At 41.8% G+C, this 25,150-nt stretch overlaps 1 protein-coding gene across 1 annotated transcript in view; it reads left to right on the plus strand.

The window, feature by feature from the left end:
- Positions 1 to 143: 143 nt before the first annotated feature.
- Cerkl (ceramide kinase like) overlaps positions 144 to 25,150 on the plus strand; it is a 124,441-nt gene continuing 99,434 nt past the window's right edge. Inside the window, exon 1 of the mRNA XM_004628641.2 lies at positions 144 to 360. Coding sequence (XP_004628698.1) covers positions 144 to 360 — 217 coding nt within the window. The remainder of the gene's footprint in view (positions 361 to 25,150) is intronic.

Below are 25,150 nucleotides of genomic sequence, written 5' to 3' on the forward strand. Positions count from 1 at the left end.
CCCCTCCCCATCCCCCTCCCCCTCCCCTCCCTTCCCTGGTCCCAGCGGGGCGCGCGTTGCCCGGCAGCGCCGGACGCGGCTGTAACCTGAAGGCTGCGGCCTCCACTTCGGCCTCCCCGGACCCGGGACCCCCAGGCCCAGCCATGCCCCGGGGGAGACGCGGGAGCCGGGTGAGCGCCCTGGAGGGCGGCCGGGAGGAAGAGGCGCCCGCGGCGGGGCTGCAGCCCCCCGCGGAGGCCGAGGCGGCGGCCGAAAGGACCCTGCTCCGCGGCATCTTCGAGGTCAGCGGAGGCGGCTGCGACGTGGTGCTGGGCGAGCGCACCCTGCGGTGGCGCCCCATCCGGCCCGAGCGCCCCGCGGGTGAGTCGTCCTCTCCCCGGGACGCGGCCCGCGCTCCCCTCTCCCTGCCATCTCCTGCCCTGCCCCAGACTCCTCCTCCGCCACCCCAGGACCAAACAGGCCGCCCGGGAGCGAAGTGTGAGCCCAGGGAGGGATAGCCGGTGGACGCCCGGAGTCGCCCACTCGCTCTCAGCGGCCCGGGAGTTGCCGTCCAGCCCTGGAGGGCGCGCTGCAGACTCCACAGGGGCCTTGAATCCAGCTCTCACAAATCCCAGCCCCGCAGGGCCTTTCGATATCCCCAATCCCACGTTCTGTTTCTTAGGGCCCAGTCCAGTCATTTGATTTTTTAATGTTGACTTTGGAACGTTCCATGAGAGCTGTGGCTATTTGAATTTGCCTGTTATTGACTTAAATTTTTGCTTAAGGGAGTGCTGGCTTGTTGCACATATTACAATAGAAATGTTTCAAGTCCGTGGAGTGGAGAACTTAGCGGAGAACTTTGGAATGTGGTACATGCCTACTTAGACTAAACACAAATTTACAAATGAAAAGTAAAGTGTCTGGCCAGCGAGATAGCGCAGGGGACTAAGCATCTGCTTAGGCAAGCTCTGGGACCAGGGTTCAATGGACAGCACCTGCTGCGTGGGCTCCGCCCCCAGCCTTGCTGAGCTGGTCAGAGACCAGGTGTGGTGGCATGTGCCTGTAGTCCCAGGAGGCTGAATACAGGGGGATCACTCCAAGTCCAAGCGAAACCCTGCACAAAATACATATAAAAAAAGGTAAAATACCTTTTCAGTTGGAAAACAAGACACAGTGTGCTATTTGTTATGGAACAGGAAACGCCACTGTTTTAAAAGTTTCAACGCTGGTGGTGAATTAAGCATACACTGCCTTGGATTTAATTGAAAGGGTTTCAGGTGGATTTTCCTGAACCTTTGGTGTTAAAAGCAAGCTGTACTGATATAGAATTATTCTATTCCTTTTAAGTCCTCTCGAGTTATGGGATATAAAACTTTATAATAGACTTCAGCCCAGAGAGCTGATTTAGTCTACAATGAAGCTGAAAAACTATAGAATTAAAATGACACATTGTATAATGAAAGGCCACATGGATCGGTGTTGTAGTGTTGCTACACCCCAAAAAAGCAAACATGACATGCAAAAAGATATGCTATTTTGTATGGAATGGTGAGGAGAAATAAGTGTAATTGGCACTACTGGTAATAGAATTTTAGAACATCTTGACAGCGTCGCCACTGTAAAGGCTATGAGTACTAATTTTTTGCTTGATTTTTCTCTTTGGCTTTCTTTCCCATCATGCGAGTGTAGCATTTTTTTTTTTTTTCATAATGCTATTTGAGTCACGTGTGGCCTCTAATATCGGGGCCACCGAAGCCTGGAGCCTGAGGAAGCAGTTCTATTTGTGGGAGAAACTAGAAGACACTGACTTAGACTGGGAAAAGAGCAGGAGGTGTTAGGGTGTGCCGTGGAAGAAGCGCTCCTTGATGTTGAATCAGCCTAGAAGCAGGTGGGAAAAGTCAAGAGGAGGCCAGGGAACGAACGGAACTGTGAGGTGACTACGTCGAAGTCCTAGTGCTCAGGAGGGCACAGGGCTGTAGGTGAACCACCCGGGGCTTGTGCGTTCACTGAAGAGAAACCATTGGTCTTTATCTAGTTTCCATTTTGAGTAATAAGCAAAGATGCTAATGTACTTGATGGGGCTCTTGCGGTCGAAATTGCAACTAAGGGACGGGATGGTCTTCCTGGCAGGGTCAATGCGCACAACCACAGGGACTCGCTGTTCAGCAGCAAGTTCACGGGTGGCTTGGCAAAACAGCTGTGCCACCCTGCCCTGCAGGAAGAGAGCCCATGCAGGAAGCCTTCAATGTCAGGCAGGAGACTCCAAAGCAGCAGCACTTTTGGCATTTCTTAAACAGAAGAACTATTTTTTTTTTTTTTAGCTTGGCATATTATTTGTAATCAATGAAGAGGTTAATCTGATTAGCACTAGTTAACAAATATTTTGGCACTTAGTGCTGAGGCCCTTTGCTAGATGCTGTGAACATGTACAATGATGACCTCATCTTTACCTTCAAGGAAATGTTACCTTTGAGGACAGACACAGGGCTCCAAATGATGTGTCATCAGGCAGTAGCAACTGCCGACTAGAGAGCTCAGAGGACTAAAACACCTGCTCAGGCAGACGCAGGAACTGGGTTTGATCCCTGGTGTGCCATGCTAGCCCCTGCTCCAGGGTGATTGAGACTGGGCGTGGTGGTGCAGGCCTGTAATCCCAACACTTGAGAGGCTGAAAACAGGAGGATCACTATGAGTCTGCTCTGTGTAGTGGGACCTTGAAGTACTAAATACATTTTTTTTTTTTTTTTGGTGAAACCAGGGATTGAACTCAGGCCCTTGCTCTTGCGAGGGAAGCGCTTATTCTACTGAGCCATCTCCCCAGCCTCACTAAATACATTTTTAAAAAAGACCCATCTATTAAAGTTCTCCAAAAAGAGGGGCCAGGGAGATAGCTCAGTAGAATAGGTGCTTGCCTGGTAAGTACAAGTTCCTGAGTACAACCCCCAATTAAAAAAAAAATCAATTTTGGGGCCGGGGAGATGGCTCAGTAGAATAAGTGCTTCCCTGGCAATAAATAAATAATAACAAAGTTCTCCAAATACGATCTATCATACCCAAAAGTGAAAACAAAAAAGTAGCAACTGATGATGTCTTCTATGAAGTGACACAAGGATCCTTAAAATATAGACCAGGCCTTTAAAGATTTGTTTGTAGGAGAGAGGTATCTGGTCTTGATAGGAGTGTTGTCATGGAGGAGCAATATTTTAATTTTGATTTGCAAAACCTTTTGAGTTGTAAGAAAATGGCTAGAAAAATTGAATTGTACTTTGTGAGCGATTATGGTGTTTTAGTTGCCTAGGGGTTGTGACATCAAATTACTGAAACCTTGGTGGATTAAAACCCAAACCTATTCTTTCACCCTTCTGGAAGCCAGAAGGAGGAAATCAAGATGTCAGTAGGGGGCTGGGGTGCAGCCCAGAGGCAGAGCGCTGGCCCAGCATGTGCGCATGCACCAGGCCAAGTTCTAAGGCCACTGTCCCCAGGAGGCCTGGGGGAGCTCTCCCTTGCCTGCACATCCTGTGTCTCTTGCATTCTTTATGAGCCAGCACAGCCCTAGTGGTTGGGTGGTGGGCTTCCCTTCTGTGTCTTTGTGTCCTCTCCCCTTCCTATGGGGATAGCACTCAGTAGAGGTAAGAGGCACCCTAAATCCAGGGTAAACTCCTCTTTAAATCTTTAACTTAATTGTATCCACAAAGGCTTTATTTCCTGTTCTGAGGTCCTCACTGGATTTGAATTTTTGAGGGGAAACCAAGCAGCCTATTAAAGGTGTGATGGGAATGGGAGGAAAATTCTAGACTAAGGGAATAAAATAAAGGCAGACTATGGAAAGTCATTGTTTGGGAACAGTGACTGGTGGCACCTGTCAGGACATGGCAGAAGGACAGTACTTTACAGGCAAACAAGCCTCAAGACAAGGGTGAGGATTTGAGGATATATCTAGTAGAAAATACAAAGCTTCCTTCCCTCTATTTGCTTTTATATTTACTTGTAACTCAGTTGTGTGGCTCGCATTGTTCCTCTTTGTCCCAAGTCCCACTATGGGTGCTGGTCTGTTGTGGTCTCTGTTCTACCTCTGACCTAGAACTCATCCATTTCCTCATGAATAAATAAGTTGTAACTCTTTTGGCTTAATATATCAAGGACTATTTAGGAAGCAAATGGAAGATGTTATCTAAATGAGGATTCTGAAGATAACCCCAGCCTCAGTGTCCTACTACTTGACAACCAATTCTATTTCTGTTGTTTGCTATTAGTCAAATTTACCTTGCCTGTCCCACCAACCATTCCTCAATGCAGGCCTTTGCGACCTCTTGTTTGGCCTATTCCTTTACCACATTTGAGCTTGTGACCAAACAAAATGTGGTCAAACATTTAACCATCTGTTTAAAAAATTCCCTTCTGTATACTTTCTGGCTCCTTGTACTGCTCATATTCTTCAATGACGTTTATCTTTTCATGTACTGTTTCATTTCTATGGTCTGTCCACCTGACCACCACCCACTTGAAGAGGGCAAGGATTTTTGTCTACTATTGTTCTAGTCAGAAATAATGCTGCATTCATATTAGGGTACTATGAAGTATTTTTAAGAAGCAGTACAGTAGCACTCTCACCAATCTGTGTTTTCACTTTTCATGGCTTCATTACACGTGAGACTATTGAATGAAAAGTCCCAGAAGAAAACAATTCCTAAGGATATTTTGTACCATTTTGAGTCATGTGAAATCTTACACCAACCTGCTCCTTCTCACCATTAATAGCCATTGGGACACAAATCATTCTTTTGTCAAATGTGTCCATGCAGTAAATACAATCTGCGGATATCTCTTAGCCATCTTTTCAGTTATTGGATCTACTGTTGTGGTTTCACAGAGCTTGTAGGGTTCAGGGCTCTGGAGTTTCCAGTATCAGCTGGGGGTCTTGGAGAACTACTATAGTTATAAAAGCATAGGCAGGATGCAAGGATAGGCAGGGACTCTGGGGACTTGTAATAATGGGCAGGTGCCATTCTTAGGCCCCACATAGTGAAATAAAGCAGCAAGGGCCTGAGGCTGAGTTTAAAGAGACTATATGGAAGAGGTTATAGACTAGGAGTTGTGCCATTTGCCTCAGCTTGGCAGGTTTCTCAGTACTTTGGGAGGGAGGTGGGAACTGAGGCACCCCAGCTACCTTGTCTACCCACACCACAGCTCAAAGCTACCCAGAAGGGAGAGGGGAAGATGTGATGTCATCCTCAGAATGGGGCTTCCTGGGCATGGAGGGGATGGAAAGTGGATCAGATGGAGAAAGGGAAGCTACTCTGAATATCCATTCTGCTTACTGCCTGCACCTTGAAGAGTGCCAGGCACATAACCAGTATTTGTTGAACAAAAAAGAACTTGTGGCTGATTTACAGGCCTCTTGAACTTCTGCATAGCCTATTGTATTGTAGTTCAGCTGCTACACTCCTCAATGTCAGTTCCTGCTTTCCTGCAGGGTAGTATCTCCTCCTTCCTGTCCCCGTTTATAAAATGTGTTCTCCTATTTTGTCATCTTTTACCACCCCACAATAGGAAGGATTACAACAACAGTTCTCCACATACTCTCTTTTCCTTGCCATTCCAGCTACTGGGAATTAGCTCCACTTGTGCTCATGTGTTTACGTTCATTAAAAGTAATAAAGATTCATTATAGTGTCTTTCCTTTCCTTTTAGGCATCATTGAATCTCATACACTGAGATGTTGACTAAAACTCCACCCCCCCATTATATTTAGCTCCTTCTGTGTTTTTTAAAAACTTTGTGTTGTTGCAGTATTTGCAGCGTAGGCATTGGCCTTCTCCTCCATTGTGAGGGGCTTGGCAGGAAGTCCCGTCTCCCCTGACTGCAGGCCAGAAGGCCCTGCGCAGGGCATGGCAGCCACCACCATGAGTACCAGAAGTCATCGTAGGTTCAGAAAATGCCTTTCGTTCCTTGCAGTGGTGCCTGATGGCTTCTCCAGAAGAATCGCAGATTACGGCTGTTTTACTTGAGGTGTTGCACATGATCTCATTGATGTCACTACCAGTAGTTGTCAAACAAGCTGTCTGTGACCTAGGAGAGGGGGCAAACCCTGAAGAAATGAAGCGACATCAAGTGAAGGTCTTGAGATCATCTGTGAAAGGTCAGCTGAGTCCAGGTCCTGGCACGCCCAGGGGAGGTAGGTGGAGTGCAGGGCCCTGTGGGCAGCAGCATTCCACGCTGACCCACCAGGCACCGAAGAGCAGGATGGGAGCTCAGCCAGGAGATGCAGGCAGAGCCTATTCCTTACTGCGCTGGTGCCATCGCAGGGCCAGGTGTCTTCAGCCTTCAAGACTTTCCAGTGTCATCGCTTACCTATTGCACACTTTTCAATCTCAACCAAGGAGGGCAAACTCCTAGGAATACGTGCTTACGGAGTGATCAGTTTTTTTTTGAAATCTTGAATTGACTCAGAGATACAAACAGGTCTATCCATCCCAGTGCAGGACACACACACTGTCTTGTGTGACTGGGTAGGTCCACAATGCAGTCTCATTTTGGAAAGGTGTATCCCTCACTTTTCCTTGTCACACTAAAGTGAGGGCCATGGAAGGACCGGCAGGCATTGCACACCTTTTTGTGCTGACTTAGGATCTTCCGATGCCCGTCGTGAGCAGTTCTTATCACTGCTGTGTGAGATCACTGATGCTCAGTTTTCATTATAAACCAGTGCTGATTATTACTGCACTTACCAAGTTAAAGCCACAATTTCCTGAAGGGCAGTACAGTGAAGTATGACAACAGTAGAGATGGGGTCACTTGCAGCCTCCCTCCCACACCTGGCTATCATCTGTTCCTGTCTGTGGTGTAGGGCACATTTTAGAAATGGACACAGGGTCTTCAGAGCTGGTCCTTGCAAATAGCAAGATGTATGGCTGGCCTGGGCAAGTCTGTTAGCGCCATAGCATTCCATTCAGCCACAGAGGGAAGGATTTCTATAATGTGATCTCTAAGTACTGTCTATTCTAACCACCTGTGAAGTTACATTTTACAGAGAAAACCTGGACATTTTGTCAAATGAAAGAAATCTGAGTCAGGTTTGAGTGCTCAGCGGGGTCAAGCTTCTGGTGTGCGTGTAGGGTGTTGTACTTTATGGCGGGGTTGTAAATCATTTTGCAGCGCTAATGAATTTCTCATTAGAAGAAGCACATGGGAGGTGCAGGCCCTTTGATCCTTTTCCTCAGCTTCAGGGCACTGAGGGAATCATTTCTTCCCAGCTCTTGTCTTTAGAGGAGAAGAAACCATTTCCTGGAAGAGTTGGTCAGGGCTGGTTGTAATCAGATTTTTCATGGTAGACAAAAATCCAACATTCATCCTTTTTTCCATTTCATCTTCCTGAAGTATCTTTCAAGCTTCTGAGCAAAGCTTATATGTAGTTGCCCACTATTAGTATTGCGTTTCAAATAATTTAGAAAATCAAAGGAATGTTTCAGTTCTTGTGGCTTACAACTTTTACTACTTTTTCATATGCTTTTTATCTCAGTTTACACAATTTCATGATAGGAAATTTTTTCTTAAGAACAATCCTTGTTACCACCCTGAGCTTAGCTGAATTAGAGTGATGACTAGAAAATCTGCCAAGTTTGGCTTCAAAATAGGGCCTGGAAAGAGTTTCTTATTGGAGACATAGCAGCATGAAAGGTAACATAGAAATATGTGAAAAAAAAATACCAATTTTAAAACAACAATAGTCAGTGATTATGTGAGACTTAGCAAAGCGGGGTATAGTCTAAGTATTAATCTGCCTAAGCTGTTGGGGAACAGATGTACATGAAACAGATACCCGGTGTTCTGTTGTGTACAGATCCAAAGTGAGACATCTGTCAGTGGACCCCGTGGTCAGAAATAATGGAAGCGGGGTTAACCCCCAAAATGACCTATTACTCATGTGAATTATTAAAGGGCTAATTACTCCCTGGGCCAGCATGCTTTGATTCAACAGCCTACACGAGAGAATATGAAAATGATTCTTGGAAAAAAATTGTGTAGTCCAGACCTGTCAGACTAGAAGGAGTTTTGTTTAAAGATGGTGTTGAGGATTCAAGTTTGTCTAGAGTACCTGCAGGCACTGTCTGTAGGGCTTTTTGTGTTTTTGCCATAGACACCCTCTCAGATAGGTTAGTGTTTTATAAGGCAGATGGGTCCTCACAGCAAAGCAGATGCAGAGTGACTCCTCGATCACTAGGTAGACTCTGTGGCAACGGGGTGCTCTGTGCCCGAATGAGCCCTCGTCACTGCCACCAGCTCCCTGTGACTGTTAAGCACAAGAGATAAGGCTAGTGGGTCTCAAGAACTGGACTTCCAGCTATATTTAATGAATTTGGTTAGTGGCAGCTGCATTAGGTAGTGTAGTTCTAACCCACGGAGAGGTGAAATCTCTAACTTCTAGAGCAGGGAGTGTGATGCACTGGTTAAGGTACTTGCCAGTTGTGGGAAGCTCCTACTGCAGAGATGCAAACAAAAAAGGCATGTTCCTCTCTTCCTAGGCTTTAGTTTTACAATTCTATATAGAAAGAAAGATTATTTTTTGCAAATAATTATATATAGAACTAATATAGTCATACAAGTTGAACAGTTTATTTACAAGCAAATAAAAGTTCAGGAAAATTCCTGGCAAATTCTTTTAAAATATGTGGATACAAAGCCTGTGTTATTATTTATACATTAGTCAGTTGGTCATAAAGTTCAAGTTGTGTGTACAAATCCTTTTGTTGCCAATGGTGTTCACAGTCATTATGATCCATCATTTGAGCTGAAATCTGACAAACATTTTGTCTGTTACAAGAACAGCATGCATGAGGTGGTCATCAGCCTGGCTGGTCTCCTCTGAGCCCCAGAAAGTCTGCAGACTAAGGTTGGCTCTGGATATGTGAGGATCACAGGTTAATTCTGAATATGGCACATGGTACTGTATGAAGGCAAGTACTGTTTCAGACATCTGTCTTTCTGTGACCTTTTTCTGTCCCCCACTTTCTATCCCTGGTGAGATCTGAGGGGCTGGAAGTGGTGTGGAAAGAAGTATCCCCCAGGAGAGTGACATGCCAAGGGACATGCAGATGGTCAGGCGGGCTGGGCCAGGGTCAGGATCCCCTTGGGACTGTCCGAAGCAGAGATCCTAAAGTCAGTGGCAGAAATAGAACCTTGACAAAGCTAGAGGATAAAAGAGCCAAGGCAGTTGATACTGAGAGCAGAGCAAGTGGGTGAACTGGAAGGTAGCCATTGCCTGCGCCCGGCATTCACATGCCCTCTATAATCTGAGAAAGTGGTTCATCCTCATTTAAAATGAATGCGGATACAACTCACAGCAAGTCTGTGATGTCAGCTTTGAAATATGCACTGGAGCCTTATTGCATGTTACTATGCTTCGCTTATTTCTTAAACAGGTTATTAGATTGTGCTTCATACACTAACAAGTCTACAAGGTTTTGCTAATGGACCTAAGGCCTGCCCTATGACTAAATTCCTGCCCATATTTCAGAAATACTGGGTCACACATGGGGTGATATATTCTGGGCAAGAACTGTGTGTGTGTGTGTGTGTGTGTGTGTGTGTGTGTGTAGTAAGCAAAGCAAAGAACTTCTTAGCTATGCATCTTTAGATGCCCTCATGTTTTGCAAGATCAGTGCATGCTGAAGAAAGTGAAGGAGAAATAGGGAGATGGAGTGGCAGGAAATCCAACCTTGTGCTGACTTTTGGCACGTGAACCAGAAGTTGAGGATCCTTTGTGTAATAGCTGAATCCAGAGACACACAGGCGAGTTAGCACATAGACATACAAATGTGACAAAATAAGATGGGAAGCTTTGTCTTTTCTTTTCTTTTTTTTCCCCCATTGTTGGCATAGTGCTATGGACTTATGGTGAGCCTAGGGATAAGTCTAAAATACTGCACCAGCTGGCACAAGGGATTCCTATGTGCATTCCAGGATTCTCATCAGAAAGGATGTTGTGGAAACTACCACTGCTGCTACACGACAGTGCTGGTGCTTGACTGAAAATAGTGAACTCATATTTGTGTTTACTCTGCCAGGCCCTGTGCTGAGTGTTTTATCTTGTTTCTCCCTCCTGATAGGACTCTGTAGCCTAGATACGATTTTTATCACTAAAGCCCAGGGTGTTAAATAACTTGTCCAAGGTTGCAGTCCTAAGGGTGTGACTGGAATCCAAAGCTGTACCAAAGATCATGATACCCATTAGATTGTGCTGTTTTCTCAGGCAAGCAAGAATCCCTTGAATGGCTTCAGGAACCTGTTGGGTACCCCAGGTGGAAACAAGGCAACAGCATGGCCTCTAAACCAAAAGCAGAAACCTTGAAAACAATATCATCTGATTTATTATGGCCTTTGGCTCTGTTCCTTTCACCAGACATAGATTATTCCATTGTTCTGGCCACTTACACTATCTGAGTAGATGCAGTGAATGCAGGAGATGATTGAGAGTTTCTAACAAATTTATTTCATGGAAGCCATTGAACATGCCCCAGTGTTTGTTTTGCTTGTTCCCTCCCATTTTTCTCCTCTCCTTAGAATTATTGGAAGCCATTATTAGGTATCTGATTTCATCTATGAACATGTTAGCATGTCTAGGAGATAAGAATTAAAAAATGTAATCATAATACCATTCTCCCAATTTAATTATAATCCTTCGTATCCTTAAATATTTGGATTCTTCTGTTTCCCTTTATAAAGTTAAAATTGAAATCAGGACTCCATGGTAGTTGGTTGCTATGTCTTTTAGACCTTCTAACCCACAGATGGCTTACCCTTATGACTTTAATTACTTTTGAGCCCACAGTTGTTTGGCTTGTGTCTTTCCATAAGTGTTTATCAGGGGAAGCAGGTTCCATGGGTATAGCTCTCGGATCTGATCGCATGTGAGAATCTCCCCCGCACCCCGTGAGGAAGATGTGAAGTGGGGTGGGGAACACAGGGACTTGGCCAAGGTGCAGATCTGATGGTCTCCTTACCTTTTGGAGTTTAGATATCTTGTCTTGATCAGAGCCAGACCTCAGCTGTGTTTGGTCAGGAGCTGCATGTTCCTGGGATGGGTGTTACCCATGCCCTGACCGGGTTGGGTACAGGGTTGGGATCTTGAGGTGCCAGGGGCTGGAGGCTGTTGCTGTTCTTTGTAGCAGAATGGCAAGTTCTCCTCAAAAGTGCCCAACCACATGGGAAAAATATAAACAATGAAAAAACCGGGATCTCATCCTATTATAAAGCTTTTGCACAACAAAAGAAATCACCAATAGAGTGAAGAGATAACCCACAGAGTAGAAAAAACTTTATCCAACCATCCCTCAGACAAAAGACTTTTATCTAGAATATATGAAGAATTGTAAAAAATCAGACATCCCCAAATTTAAAGACCCAATCCAAAAATGGGCATCTGAGAGGAACATATACTTCTCAAATGAAGAAATGTAGATAGAAAATAAATTGATAAACAATGTTCAATATCGGTGATCACTCAAAAGGTGGAACTTAAAGCAGCACCAAGATTCCATTTTATCCCAGAAAGAATGACTGTTAGCAAGAAATCAACGAATAACAAATGCTGGCATTGAGATTGAGTATGGTGGTGTGTGCCTGTAATCCCAGCTCTTGGGAGGCTGTAAACAGGTGGATCACTATGAGTCCAATCTAGGAGTGAGATGCTGAACACCCTGCAGACCCTTCCTTAAAAATAAAAAAAAAAAAAAATGCTGGCAGGGCAGTGGAGAAAAAGGAGTGTAGACAGTACAACCCCTGTGGAAATCAATGTGGCAATTCCTCAGAAAACTATAAGAATAGAGGTCCCATTTGACCCATCTATTCCCCTTCTATCTTCCTATAATAATTTAAGAACATTATGTCACAAGCATATGAGTACATCCATGTTTACAGCAGCACAATTTGTCATAACCAAATCTTGGAAACAACAAAAATGCCCATCAACTGAGGAATGGATAAGCAAGGTGTGGAGTTTTTTTTTTTTTTTAAATATAATGGAATACTATTCAACCATAAAGAAGGATAAGCTTACAATTCTTATTACATAGGTCTTGCTTTATCTTGGTCTTAATTATGCAGCAGAAATGTGTAAAACCGAAGTATAAGAAGTAAAGCCATGTTGTTATGTTGAACTGTGGGGAACTCAGATCAACAACTTCATTGCTTGTCATGCGGAAGACCCAATACTAGGACTACTGGACTATTTTGGAATATTTTGCTGAGTTCACACACCCATAACATTTAAATGAAAGGACTAAACAAAAGGGATAGAGATGAATGACCATTTTGTATCTGTGTATTCAATATGGTTATGATAGATATACAGCTACATTCTCTTAATTCAATGAATAGAGGGATTTGTTCTGATGGTGTTTGTAAATAAGATATCATGTCTGCATCTTGTACAAATAACCACTAGGAAGACAGTATGCAATGTGTTAATTATTGAAACTGTCCTACTAATTTGATTTGAAACTGTCTCATTGCTATTTCTCAATAAAATTATGGGGAAAAACCTCTTACTAATTATATTTTCAAAAAAAAAGGATAAGCTTGATATATTGCTTGGTAAATGGATGCAACTGGAGACCATACTCTTAAGTGAAATATATCAGACTCCATGTGTAAATATCATATTGTCTCTCTGGTGTGAGAAATTAACAGTACATAAGGCTTAAAATGTACAATAGATATAGCAAAATAGGAAGAAATTTTCCAAAAGGAAAGAGAAACTAAGAAGGGATAGAGGGGGAAGAAAGGAAGAGAAAAGAAAAAAAAAAAGGATAAAATGGAAACAAAACTTTGAAAATAGGGAGGGGAACAGAGGTTGACACGAGAGGAGGGAAATGGGACAAATATAGGAGTAAAAATATATCATGTACAGGTGCAGTTTCCCTGTGATGAATTTGATTATTGTGTATACCTGAAATGTACCAATGAACTTACCATTTGAAAAAAGTCATACACATATACAGAAATGGGGGGACTCCAGAAGCCACGTGGTACAGTGTTGTCATGAATTTAGGGATTTAAACAAATACCCTGTTTCAGGTCCCAGCAGTAAGTACTATTACTGCTTTCCACATTTGTCCATGTGGAAAGTCAGTGACATGGCACCCCTTGGGACTGGGCTGCTGGGTGCTTGGCCCCCACCCCCACTGGCTCTCACAGCTGGCTTGTTTTCTGGAATGGTAAAATATCTAGGCTCCCAGGGAACACTTCATGCCTCGCACCCAGAGTCAACCGTGACACTACTACTATTTCAACCCACAGGCATTCAGAAACCAATGTTTGAGAACTACACGTGCCTGCTGCTGCAGAAATTGCTCCTGGCCCTAGGTTTTTCAGAGAGCAAAGGTTGGAAATGTGTTTGTCTGCTTGTTTGTTGATTTGGTGTGGTTTTGTTTTGTTTTGTTTTGTTTTGTTTTTCTGTACCAGCAATGGAACTTGGGACCTTGCACTTGCCAGGCAGGTGCTTATGCGGCTGAGCGATCTTCCCAGCCCATGCAGTATTGTTTTGCCTTAAAGAATAAATATATTATGGATTGAGCAGACACTTTGAATTGAATTCAGAACTAAAGCCCTTTTTGCTTTGAGCCCTTTCTCCTGATCTTAAAATCCTGATTCCTAAATAGAACAGGAACATTCGTTGTTTTCTTTATCCTGTATTGCATATGAAGCTGCGTGATGGAATTATAACAATAAATCTGCCATTAACAGTATAATTACTGGAAATCATTCAAGATCATCTGTGATTTTTTTTTTTGTCATGTACTACTAGGAAGATAGTGTCAAATTATTGTTTTAAGGAGACAGAATAATTCTTACCTGAAGCTAAATATCTTCAGCTTAATACACCAAATTGTTTCATTTTGGTTTTTGATGTTTAGGCATTTCTTTCTTAAAATCCAATTTTGCGTTATAATTACGTAAAATACTTACATGGGTCAAAGTTAAACCTACACATCTGGCTAAGTCTAACTTGCATTCTGAGCAGTATAACTTTGGCCTATGTTCTCTTTGGCCTTTTCCTTTCTTTCCTATAACAGGTAAGGTTATTTGGTTTTTCAAGTACTTGATTCTTTAATTTTAGAAATAGAAGCATTTATTTAAAAATTGTGTTTCTTCTCACTGTCCCACCCTCTTCACTGTATGGCAGCGTACAACACTTTCCAATCTCGATGTCTTTCCCAGTTAATCCACCTGGCAGATCACCCTGTAGCACTCTAGACTGTCCTTGTTTCCTCTTAGGTCTGCACAGTAATCCCGTGTGCAGTAGACACTACAGTCACTGGTGCAGTCACTACAGTCCTTGTTGAAGAGTGCGAGTGGTTCTAGTCATTTCTCATGTTGCAGATAAGCAATTGAATGACCCGTGTCTCCTTCTTTTCTATGGGTGTGATTATTGAGATAGCTTCCTAGAAAAGAAATCACTGAATCAAAGAATAAGTATCTATAGAGCTCTGCTCAATAGGATAATTCCCTCAAGAGGATTGTGCTCTTTGTTCTACTATCAACATGGCATAAGGAAATCTGTTTCTTGAAAGTTTCTTCAAAGTAGTATACTGTCCAACTTTTTAAAATCAGAGAAAAGTAAAATTTCAGCATGGCATTATGGGGAATTTTTTGGGGGGGGCACTAGGGATCAAACCCAGGACCTTGTGCTTGCCAGACAGGCACTTGGGCCACTGAGCTATCTCCCTGGCCCAGTTCTATGTTTTTCTTACAATTTTGTGTTTTTAATTTCTTTTTCCTAACATTTAGCACATTGGTGTTATGCACTAGGGTCTGATAGCTGTGAGAGTGGATTTGAAGGTGAGCCCTGTATTCTGATTTGGAGTTTACAAGGTCAGGAAAGGGCTAAACAAACTGTTCTGACAGAAATGTTTTGAAAACAGACAAACAAAATCCAACACCACCAAACATGGGGGAGCATGCTTTGCCTTATTTGGATAAGTTGGGGAGGGGGACTGTGGTTTGTTATAATCAGCAGTTTGTGCAAGGCCTTTACAGCATGCTAGGAAGTTGCATCAACTTGAGTGTTAGATAAATAAGGGGGAAAAGAAAGAGTGTTAATAAAAACCAAGCAGTTTTACAAAAAAAAATACTGTGAGTGACTTGGGGCTTTAGAAAGACAGTCGTGGAGTGGCGGCAGACAAGATTATCAGTGAACTTCACAGTGAGGAGCCCAAAGCCAGCCGCACCTCACATGATCGTGAGGGGGAGGGTGGCTGGGCAGGGATGTTGTTAGGCAGCATTTGAAGAGTGGGGCACTTGAAGAAAAGAGGGGAAGCAGTGGTGATCTCAGATGTTCAGTCGGGGGGTAGGGAAGGTACGGAACCCTGTCGAAATTCTCCAGCCCTGTAGGAAGCTCTTCCTTGAAACACATCACACCAAGCCTTAGCACCAAACGTACCAACAGCCATCAGAATGCCCAGCAGGAGGGACACACCTTGAGAACTGCACAATCTGAAGAGCTTGTTCCCGAAGGACTGTAAATTGAGCCCTGTCAGGACTAAGACCTGGGTTTCTGTGAGCCTCGGGCTTTGCTCTGATGGGAGCTGCCCCTTATGAGACCATAAGCTGCTTAACAATGAGCACGGTTTAAAGCTTTCTATTTTCAGGAAATATTACTCATGAAATGTTGGTAAACAGGTAAGGTCTTTGCACTTTCCTAGTATTTAGATGCTAACAAAAGTTAAAAGCTCCGTGAAACACTAATCGGTAAATATGTCAATTATCTGTAGAAAATAGCTTTTGCCATTTTAAACTTAGAGTTTATTTGCTTAAATCTCCACATTGATGTTTTTTGTTTGATACAAATAACATTTGCCCAAAGTTAAATTTCCAAGTTTACTTAATGATATGAACATATAATTCAAAGCACTTTTTAGTGTTCATTTGTGCAAGAGGAATAAGGCCAATACAGTTGGACAGCTGTGAGGGTGTATTGGTTTTCTTATATTTTGGGTATGTTTTCATGTTTTGAAAGTACGAAGGGAAGATATGTTATAGTTTTCATAATACAGTTAAAACTTTGCTACTGTTAAAATCTTGAATTTTAAAAGTCATATCACATTTATATTTAAATATCTAAATATTTATAGTAAACTTTTTATTATAGAGTAGAAACATTTTCTTTTTCTTTAAAAGTCAGTTTCATGGCTGGTGAGATAGCTCAGAGGACTAAGCACCTGTGTAGGCAAGTGCAGGGACCAAGATTCGATCCCCAGCACCACATGCACCACTGACACCACCCCAGGGTGTGCTGATCCAGCCTCTGAGACAGGGCATGGTGGTGCATGCCTGTAATCCCAGTGCTGGGGAGGCTGAGACAGGAGGGTCACCATGAGTCTGAGCTGTGGAGTGAGATCCTATAACAAATGCACAAAAAAGTCGATTTTATTGTTTGACTAGTTTACATTAGGACAAAACCTACTGTTACCGGAAACATCTTGGAAACAAGCAAGTATCTTATGGATGCACTTCATTATTTTTCTGACATCTTGGTACATTCTTAGGTGCCTGCCCATTCTTGCATCCAGTTCTTCTTCATAGAAAAGATGAACACTAAACTCCTAAATTTATAACATCAGTCCTGACAGTCAGTATGGAGAACTGTGGAATGCCTTCTGGCTTTGACTTTTGCACAACCTGCAGTCAACAACATTTAATTCACATCCATATTGGGTCCGTTGCCTTCGTTTGGTGCTGTGCCTAGTTCCAGGAAGGTGTCCTAGAAGATCTCATCACCGTAGAAGAAAGGTGATATGATACTTCCTATGCGATGGACTACTTTGCATTAGAATAATGATCCAGCCATTTCCTACTGCTTAACTAGTAGACAGCAGAGACCAGCGTGAAACCATTGATGTCATGGTGCAGAATTTTGTTTGTACCCTAAGCTAACCAAACTTTGATATACTTGCTTGGCTAGTGTTAGTCTTTTGCAACAGTCTCAGTAAGATCAGTTAAATGAGAACTCTGAACATTTAATCTACCATGTTCAGTTTGCTGCCAAATAATACTTTGTTGTGGACAGAGCCTTCTACTTCTGTTCTGTCACCTCAGTGGAAGCAGTGGTCATTACGGCCTCTCCTGATGCTCTTTTGCACCCTCATACTGTTGCAACATAATGTGTTGTGCATTTGAGACGGGTATTACCATATTGCCATAAGGCGCTGCTATTATTTTAGACACCAACTGATTCCATGATAGTGTCAGATTTCTTTAACATATGCTTATGTTTTTTGTACGAATGACCCCAAGAAACATCTGCTAGTTTTGTGTTGGTATCTACTGTTTCTTTTTTAGAATTTGACTTGTCACTTTTAAAAATGTGAATCTACAGTATTTAACTAAGTTAGGTCCCTTTTTTGAATTTCATGCTGTTGATGTTAATTAACAATATTGAAGCAGTGGTTTTGCAGCATAATTCAAAAAGAAATGGTACATGTTATATTAAAAATACTTTTTTATGACAACTTCTTTGATATCTTAGAATAGTGCTCATTTCATGGTTCCTTTAGGATCTAAAATTTTTAGCTTAAGATTGCTTTCTATTGGACCTGAAATTATTTGTTGAAGTTACTGAAAATGTGTAGTAGTTGTATTGTATCTCTAGTGGGTTCATAATCTGGGCTGGTGGCTAATCTTTTCTTAGTGTCTTTGGCGGGTGTGTAAGAATAAGCAAAGAAAACAAAGGAAGCTTCTGTAAAGTTATGAAATCTTTGCTGTTGGAGGTAGAGAAATTTGTAGACTAAACAGTAATTGATCATATTATAGTTGGGGTCCTTTCTTGTGCCCATTTTGTCTTCCTTTCAATCAAGAACAGCAAAAATCAGGGATTACATTGTCTAACACTTCATCTTCTCCTTCACTCTTGACTTCCCTTGCATGTTTTCAATGTAACTGTTTATTCTAAGGAAGTATTATAGCTGGGGCAGCTAGCACACTCTAATCTGGGCAGCTGAGGCAGGAAACTTACAAGTTTGAGCCTAGCCTGGGCAATTTATTTAAAGCCGGTGTCAAAATAAAAATTAAAAGGGGGAGGGAGATATAGTTCAGTGGAAAGGTCCTGTGTCCAATCACCAATACTGAAGAAAAAAAGAATTTTTTTTTGTAAATTCATGATATTTAGATGAATCTGGAATGCTAATTAAATTAAAATAAAAAATGTACCATTGTTTTTGTCTGTGTTTTCTTCTGCAAAATGAATAGTCCTTTTGTCTTCCTTTATTTTATTAGAAGACATTCTCAGTGAAATTTTGTATTACCCATATTTTAATACTAACCTTAGACCAAGTAAGATAATTACATGAAAGTGGTGGAGCCCTTAATTGCAGTATATTTTTATGTTGTTAAATTACCTAGAACAGAGGATTTTAATTTTCTGCTCCTGTCTTCCTGTGACCATCCTTGGCTCTCTCCAAACATGTCATCATTTACATCTCTGTGCTCACTCAAGTCACCCTGGCCGCTCTGGTCCCCTCCGGTCCCTGGGGTGGCTTATGTCATTAGGACTACCTTCTGTCCCCTGCTTGCCATCCCCTGGCTGAAACTGAGCTGTGAGTTTTGCCAGTTACCTTAGACGCTGGGTCTCTGTTGGCTCAGCTTTGGCTTCTGCTGTGTGAGTGACTTTGGCTCCAAAACGCTACCCTGGATGGTGACGGCATCAGTGGAAGCCTTAGTTGATAACACTCAAGCGAGGCTGTGCCAGGCACCTAAGTAGCTTCCTAGTCAGGCTTGAAATAGGAGAACTAGGGCTTTCTTTGTCCAGAGAAAAAGACATTTGCCTCAGCCCTCTGGGCCCAACATTGAACCATTTAAGTGGACTGGCGTGTTAGATCCAAAGGGAGCTATAATTCCCCCCAGTTGAGGTTTAGTTTCCCTCTACAGCTGGAGTAGGGCCAAGTGAGGGAACTAAGTATCCTTCACCACCCAGGGCATCAGTGGTGGGGAGGACATTCATGGAAAGGGTCTTCGGTCCTGGCTATGTCTGGAGACATATTTAAACAGAAAATGCTATTCAATGGTTTTCATGTAATTGTTACTACTCCTCATAATTTTTGCTGTTAGGTTTTAGTGGATTGTGTAGGCACTGACACAGGAGTGGGGCATTTCTTTTAACGTTGTGTAGTGCCTTGTTTGACACACTGAACAGGTGGGCCCATAATTGTTTACTGATGCTCTTTTTAAAAAGTCAATTATATCAGGGGAAATTGAATAATAGCAAAAGTAATTTGTTTAAGCATGCTTTAGGACATCTTGCATGTATGTTCACTAGAGAAACATTAAGTTTTTTTCCTTAAAGGACAAGGCTTTGTTTTGTTTTTAATAAGACACACTCTTTATAATTAAAACAAAATCCCAGTGTTAAGGGATTACTGTTTTAAATAATTGGATTTCTTTCCTTTGTTTCTCTGATCCCTATATATGAGAATAAATCTAGTAGTGATTTAGGATAACAAATATTTCCAAATTAAAAAGTTCTGTTAAGCATTGAATTTTAATAATGCCATACAGTTTATGGATGATGATATAGAAATAAAGTAACATCAGGTATTTTGGATTTGGGAACGTCAAAGACAAAAAAATTATTTAAGAGGAACAGACCTGTAGACATACTTTTGAAATCATCCTGTATTTATCTTTGCAATAAATTATTCAAAATATAAAGCTCATTAGTCAAATAATTTTATTTAATCCTATCCTCAAGATTCTAAGTTTAATACTGTGTTTCTCATTTCAGGTTAATGTGTTTGCCAAAAGGTATTTTAGTGTCTGAAGATAGTTTAGTTTAAAAGTAATTAGGGTTGAAAGGGGTAGAGGGAAAAGCAAAATGTAAGCACCCAGCATTGCTACTTCTAGGAAAAACTTGAAGCATCTCCTTCAGGTCCCTTTTCTTCTCTTTTTCTTTCCATATTGCAGAGGCTTTTGTGAGACTCCTAGATAATGCATGAGCCCATCAGGTTGGGTGGTAGGAGGGCGGGGTGCCATGCTTGAAGCTCAGCCTTCCTCTGTCAGGTGCCTTCTTAAAATCTTCCCTTCAGACTCTTAAATCAGATTTTGAGCTCCTGGGGAAGAGGCTGTGTCAGGAGTTGCTTAGCTGGGTGTGCTAACTGTGGGGAGACTAAAAGTCCGCTTCTGCTCGGTCACTTCTGGGCTCTAGTGTCCTTCATCAAATCAACCCATTTCTCTACTTAGTCTTAACTTGGAACTTGATTTGAAGCTGAAAATGCCCCTGGTTCTGGTTCGTGTGTGTGTGTGTGTGTGTGTGTGTGTGTGTGGTGTGTGGTGTGTGTGTGTGTTGGCAGCTCAGCATATGGTACCAGGGATTGATCTGCGGTCCCTGCACACTTGCCTAAGTTTGCCTAAGCAAGCGTTTTAGACCACTGAGCTATCTTGCCAGCCCCTGGTTCTGGTTCTCCCACAAGAGGTGGGTTTGTTTTTTTTTTTTCCCTCTCTGAATTGGAGATTGAACTCTGGCCCTTGTGCTTGCCAGGGAAGCGCTTATTCTACTGAGCCATCTCCCCAGCCCCTCACACAAGAGTTCTGAAGACCCAGTGGAAATGCAAGAAGAAAATATCAAGAGCTTTTGAGAGCTTTATGCTGTGATGAAGGAATGTGAGAAATATTTAATAATAAACAAAGCTCTCCATGTCTTTATCTTTCTCCCTAGACTGTCTCACGTCTCTTACTCTCCTGATGAATCGCTACCAAATAGTGTGTGGCTTTCCAATACAACTCCAGCATTCTAGTTAATAATAAACAAAACAGTTATTCAGTGTTCACATTTGGAAATGTTGCAACCCAGATGTGATCGGAAAGGCAACGATCAGTGTTTGTTTGCCATGTTTTCCTTGGTGTGAGGTTAAGCCAGTAGATCACTCCATATGATGAGACCTCATGCAGGCTAAGGAATGAACTGAAACTGAAGCAAGTTATGCAAAGGTGGTTTATGGGCCAGCGAGGACTGTTGTGACAAAATATTATAGGCTTGCTTGTGTCGTTCTCTCATACTTCGGAGGCTGGAGGTCCTGGGTATGTGCTGCCTAGGCTGGTTTCTGTTGAGAACTCTTCCCAGCTTGCTGGTTGTATCCTCATGTGGCCTTGACTTTGTGTTTGCATGGACATCTAATGACCTCTAAGGACACCAGGCTGTCAGATTAGGGTCCCACTGTTACGGCATCATATGATATTTGTTACCACCTTAAAGGCAGTGCCTTCAAATACATATCATCCCAAGAGGTAGCATCTTAGTGTATGAACTTCGGGAAATACAGTTGAGTTCATTATAAGTATATTTACTACAGTATTTCTTTAGTCTTTCCCAATCCTGAAAGTAGGTTTTACTCTTCCCTAGATTTCTGTTAATCATGAGAGGAGGCTTTTAAAAACTTAGTATAGTGTTCAGTGTATTAAAAATTATATAAACCATCAAGAAATAATCATTAAGACCGTCAAGTGAGATAAGACATAGAAAAGTGATTTCAAAAGTTGGGTTTTCTTTTTCTCATTTATATAGATTTTCTCAACTCTAAATCTGTGAAATCATATGATCTGGAGAAATAGCAGCAGTTCCAGATTTGTTTTTCTCTTTTGGTCTTTTTTTTCCCCCAAAGTTTTATTGATAAACAGATAGCAATGGGACAGTTTCACATCAAATCGGAAGTACAGTTTCAACAAATAATACACTGCATATATTCTTCTTAGTGGTTAATTGCTGTACAAGATGCGGACTTGTGATCCTATTTACAAACACAATTAGAACAAATCATTCTATTCATTAACAGAATGCAACTATATATCTATCCCAACCACTTTGAATACACAGATACAAAATGGACATTCATCTGTATACCCCATTTTTCTAAGTTCCGTTATTGAATATTATAGGTGTGTAAACTCAGTAAAATATTCTAAAAGAGTCCAGTAGCCCATAATAGCATTGGGTCTTCTGTTCAACTGGCAATGTCAGAAATTACTGACCTGAGTCCCCCACAGCTCAACTTAACAGCATGGCTTTACTTCCTATATTTCGTCTTCATACTTTTCTGCTGGATGGTTAAGACCAAGGTAAAGCAGGACCTGTGCAACAAGAGTTGTAGCTTTTGGGTCTGAGAAAGTCAGTGAAATGCCCTCAGGATTTATCCTGAGACCTCTTTTGGTCTTTTGAGACAGGGTCACATTATGTAGACCAGGCTGCCCTTGAACTCCAGGCGATCTTCCTGGCTCAGCCTCCCAAGTTCTGGGATTACAGGTGTGCCCCACCATGCCCAGCTAGTACCTGCTTTCAAGTTAGTGAACTTGTTAAATTCCATGAGCATCATCATAGGTTTGCTTATCTCTCTTATATAGTTTTCAAAAAGCAATAAACTCATAACTGTAATGGTACTGGGGGCAGGATTTCCCTCTGCACTGATGACGCATTTCATATTTTGGTAGTAAAGACAATGTTCCCTTCTTTCCATACTTTCCTGGTAAACCTTGCAAGAAACAGTATTTTGAGAGTACTTAGGATTTCCTGGTTGTTGAGGGCAACCCTAAAAGGGTATGAAGAGAAGGGACTTAAGCTGGTGTTGCCCTCCTTGCTTCATGTCTGAACAGCTCTCTTTACAGTACAATCAGAAGGTCCTCCTCCATTTACAGCTAAAGCCCCATGCTGCGCTCTAAAGCCGTGAAACTCTTAAGGGGTGAGACACAGAAAAGAGGCCACCAGTATTTTCTCTCCTGTCCTTGATCATAAATGATTGCCTTTTGCTGATAGGTGATCTACTTCTGAAAGACAGCAGAAAAAGATAATTCACTAAGATACATAAAATCACAGGAAAGATAATTTTCAGAATGATTGAGTCATGATATTGAAAAATGTCATCTTGTCAGAACATCTAAACAGATTCAACCGAGTTCATTATATTTGGAAATAGAATTAACTTTTAGATTTGATAAATACTGATTTTTAAAATCATCTCAGTATTTAAGTTTTCACTACCTCAGCCATTCCCTCCAAAGCAGACCTAGAAGCATGTCCTTATCTTCGTTTTGAAAGGCTCTGAAAGTGGAAAGCAACAGATGTTATATCCAGCATAATTATACGTATCCTGGAAACACATCTTTATAAAGTGGGATTGGTTCTTGGGAAAACAAAACTTTGGCAAACAAAGGGCACTAACTTGCTGATCTCAGCAGTAATTACTCGGCTAGATTATAATAATCTTATGTGGGTAAAATGTGCATGCATGTATTGGAAAAATAATATGCTAAACTACATTAAAAGGAAAATCAACCTGAGGAAACTTTAACTTATGGATCCTGTGAAAGAAGAGGAAAAAGCTCTTCATTTCTATATTTAAAAGTTCTTTCAATAGCCTTCTGGAAATTTCTGTGATCCAAGATTCAATATATATTGATTCTGAGGTTTTGACCATAGCATTTGTAGGTTACTGCCTTTTTTTTTTTTAATGCTTACTAAACAAGGAGGATTTTGAAGGAATGAACCAATTTGTCTTGAAGCATTCCAGCAACTTTCTGAATTCTGAGATTCATGATTCTTTGTACCAGTGGCTGTCCTTCAGCAGTGGCTTCCATCTCTGCTCTGTTCACAGTGCCCTGCCCCAGCACCCACCCTGGTCTTCCTCCTAATAGAGAAGCAAGATGAACTGTGTGGGTCAGTGCCACAGAAAAACCGTGAATCCGTTGGTTGAGGACCACTGCACAAACCATTTAAGTGTGTAGCTACCCAGAGCAAAGAGCAAAGGCTCCTTACACAGGAGTCAGAAGTAGATGGTGTTGGTTTTTTCATGTCTGAATCTTAAAGAATTTATCAGTGGTCTTGGTCTGCATAGTCTCGTAGCATCACATCATTATCTAAATGTAGAGTTGTTTATACTTTTCACAAAATGATTTCAAGCACAATGCAAACCTGCAAGACTAATTATACTGTGAGGATATTATGAAATAATATGCTTTGTGTCTTTCTGTTGTCACTGATGATAAAGTTGTGGACATGCCAGCATCTAGTTTCAAAGTGTTAGCAGTCCCTTCATCTCTAGGCTTTGGTTATGGCACAGTTTCCGGTATCTTTTGGGAAGTTGAGAAGGTGCTGGGAGAGGATGCGCTTGGGGGCTGTCACATTAGCATGACAATGCTCTCTAGCCTGTAGGAAAGTTTTCAGCCTCAGCATACTTTCTGCATTTCCACACAAGAGCCAGGCTCCATGAAAAATGTCAGGATGATTGGTGAATCCCAGTGATTTATTTTATTTATTTATATTTTGGTGGAACCGGGGATTGAACTCAGGTCCTTGCGCTTGCCAGGGAAGCGCTTATTCCACTGAGCCATCTCCCCGGCCCCCCAGTGATTTATTTTTATTTTTATTTTGCATTTTTTTCTGTGTTTCATTTGTTTATTTTTTCCAATGGTCAGATAAAAGTGATACAAATTTGTAGTTTATAACATGCTAGTTTAATAGATGTATGCACTGTAGAATGGCTGACGCACCTAAAAAACATATCTACTACCTTATAGCCTTAGGTTTCCCTACGGTGAGAACCTTTATGAAAACTATAGTCACCATATTGCAAAATAGGTCTCTTCAAAGTCTAATGGGAATTTTCTATCTTTGGATCACCATCTTCCTTATCTCCAACTGCTTCTTTTCTGATTTCTCCCATGGTACCCAACATTCTATTTTGTATGATTGTGAACAAAATTCTGTTCCACACTCCATGGCCATTAGTGCTTGTAAAAAACCTCGGCATTCCTCTCTGGGTTGGCATTGATTCAAAGCTTTCCATGGTAGATGGGGCCTATGGACCCTTTTGAGATGAACAGGAGCAGAATTTTCTCAGTGTTAGGGGGAAAAATATGCCTAAAGCGGCAATAGATAGCAGTGGTGCACAAATCAATTTCTGTTAATTTCATTTCTCTCATAATTCAAATGTGTCTTTCCTTTGTATTTGTTTGTATCTTTTGATTTCTTTTCCAAGTACAGTAGCCCCTCGCTATTTCTCAATTCAATTTTGCAGACTCACTGTTTTGTGGGTTTTCAAAAAATATTCATCTAGATTATTTATTGCAGATTTTTCACTATATCGTGGGCTTTTGCAGCACTGTAAAGTATGTGGATATTGCTAAAATTATGTAG

The sequence above is a fragment of the Octodon degus genome, unplaced genomic scaffold (assembly GCF_000260255.1).
Source record: "Octodon degus isolate 3935 unplaced genomic scaffold, OctDeg1.0 scaffold00025, whole genome shotgun sequence".
Lineage (NCBI taxonomy): Eukaryota > Metazoa > Chordata > Mammalia > Rodentia > Octodontidae > Octodon > Octodon degus.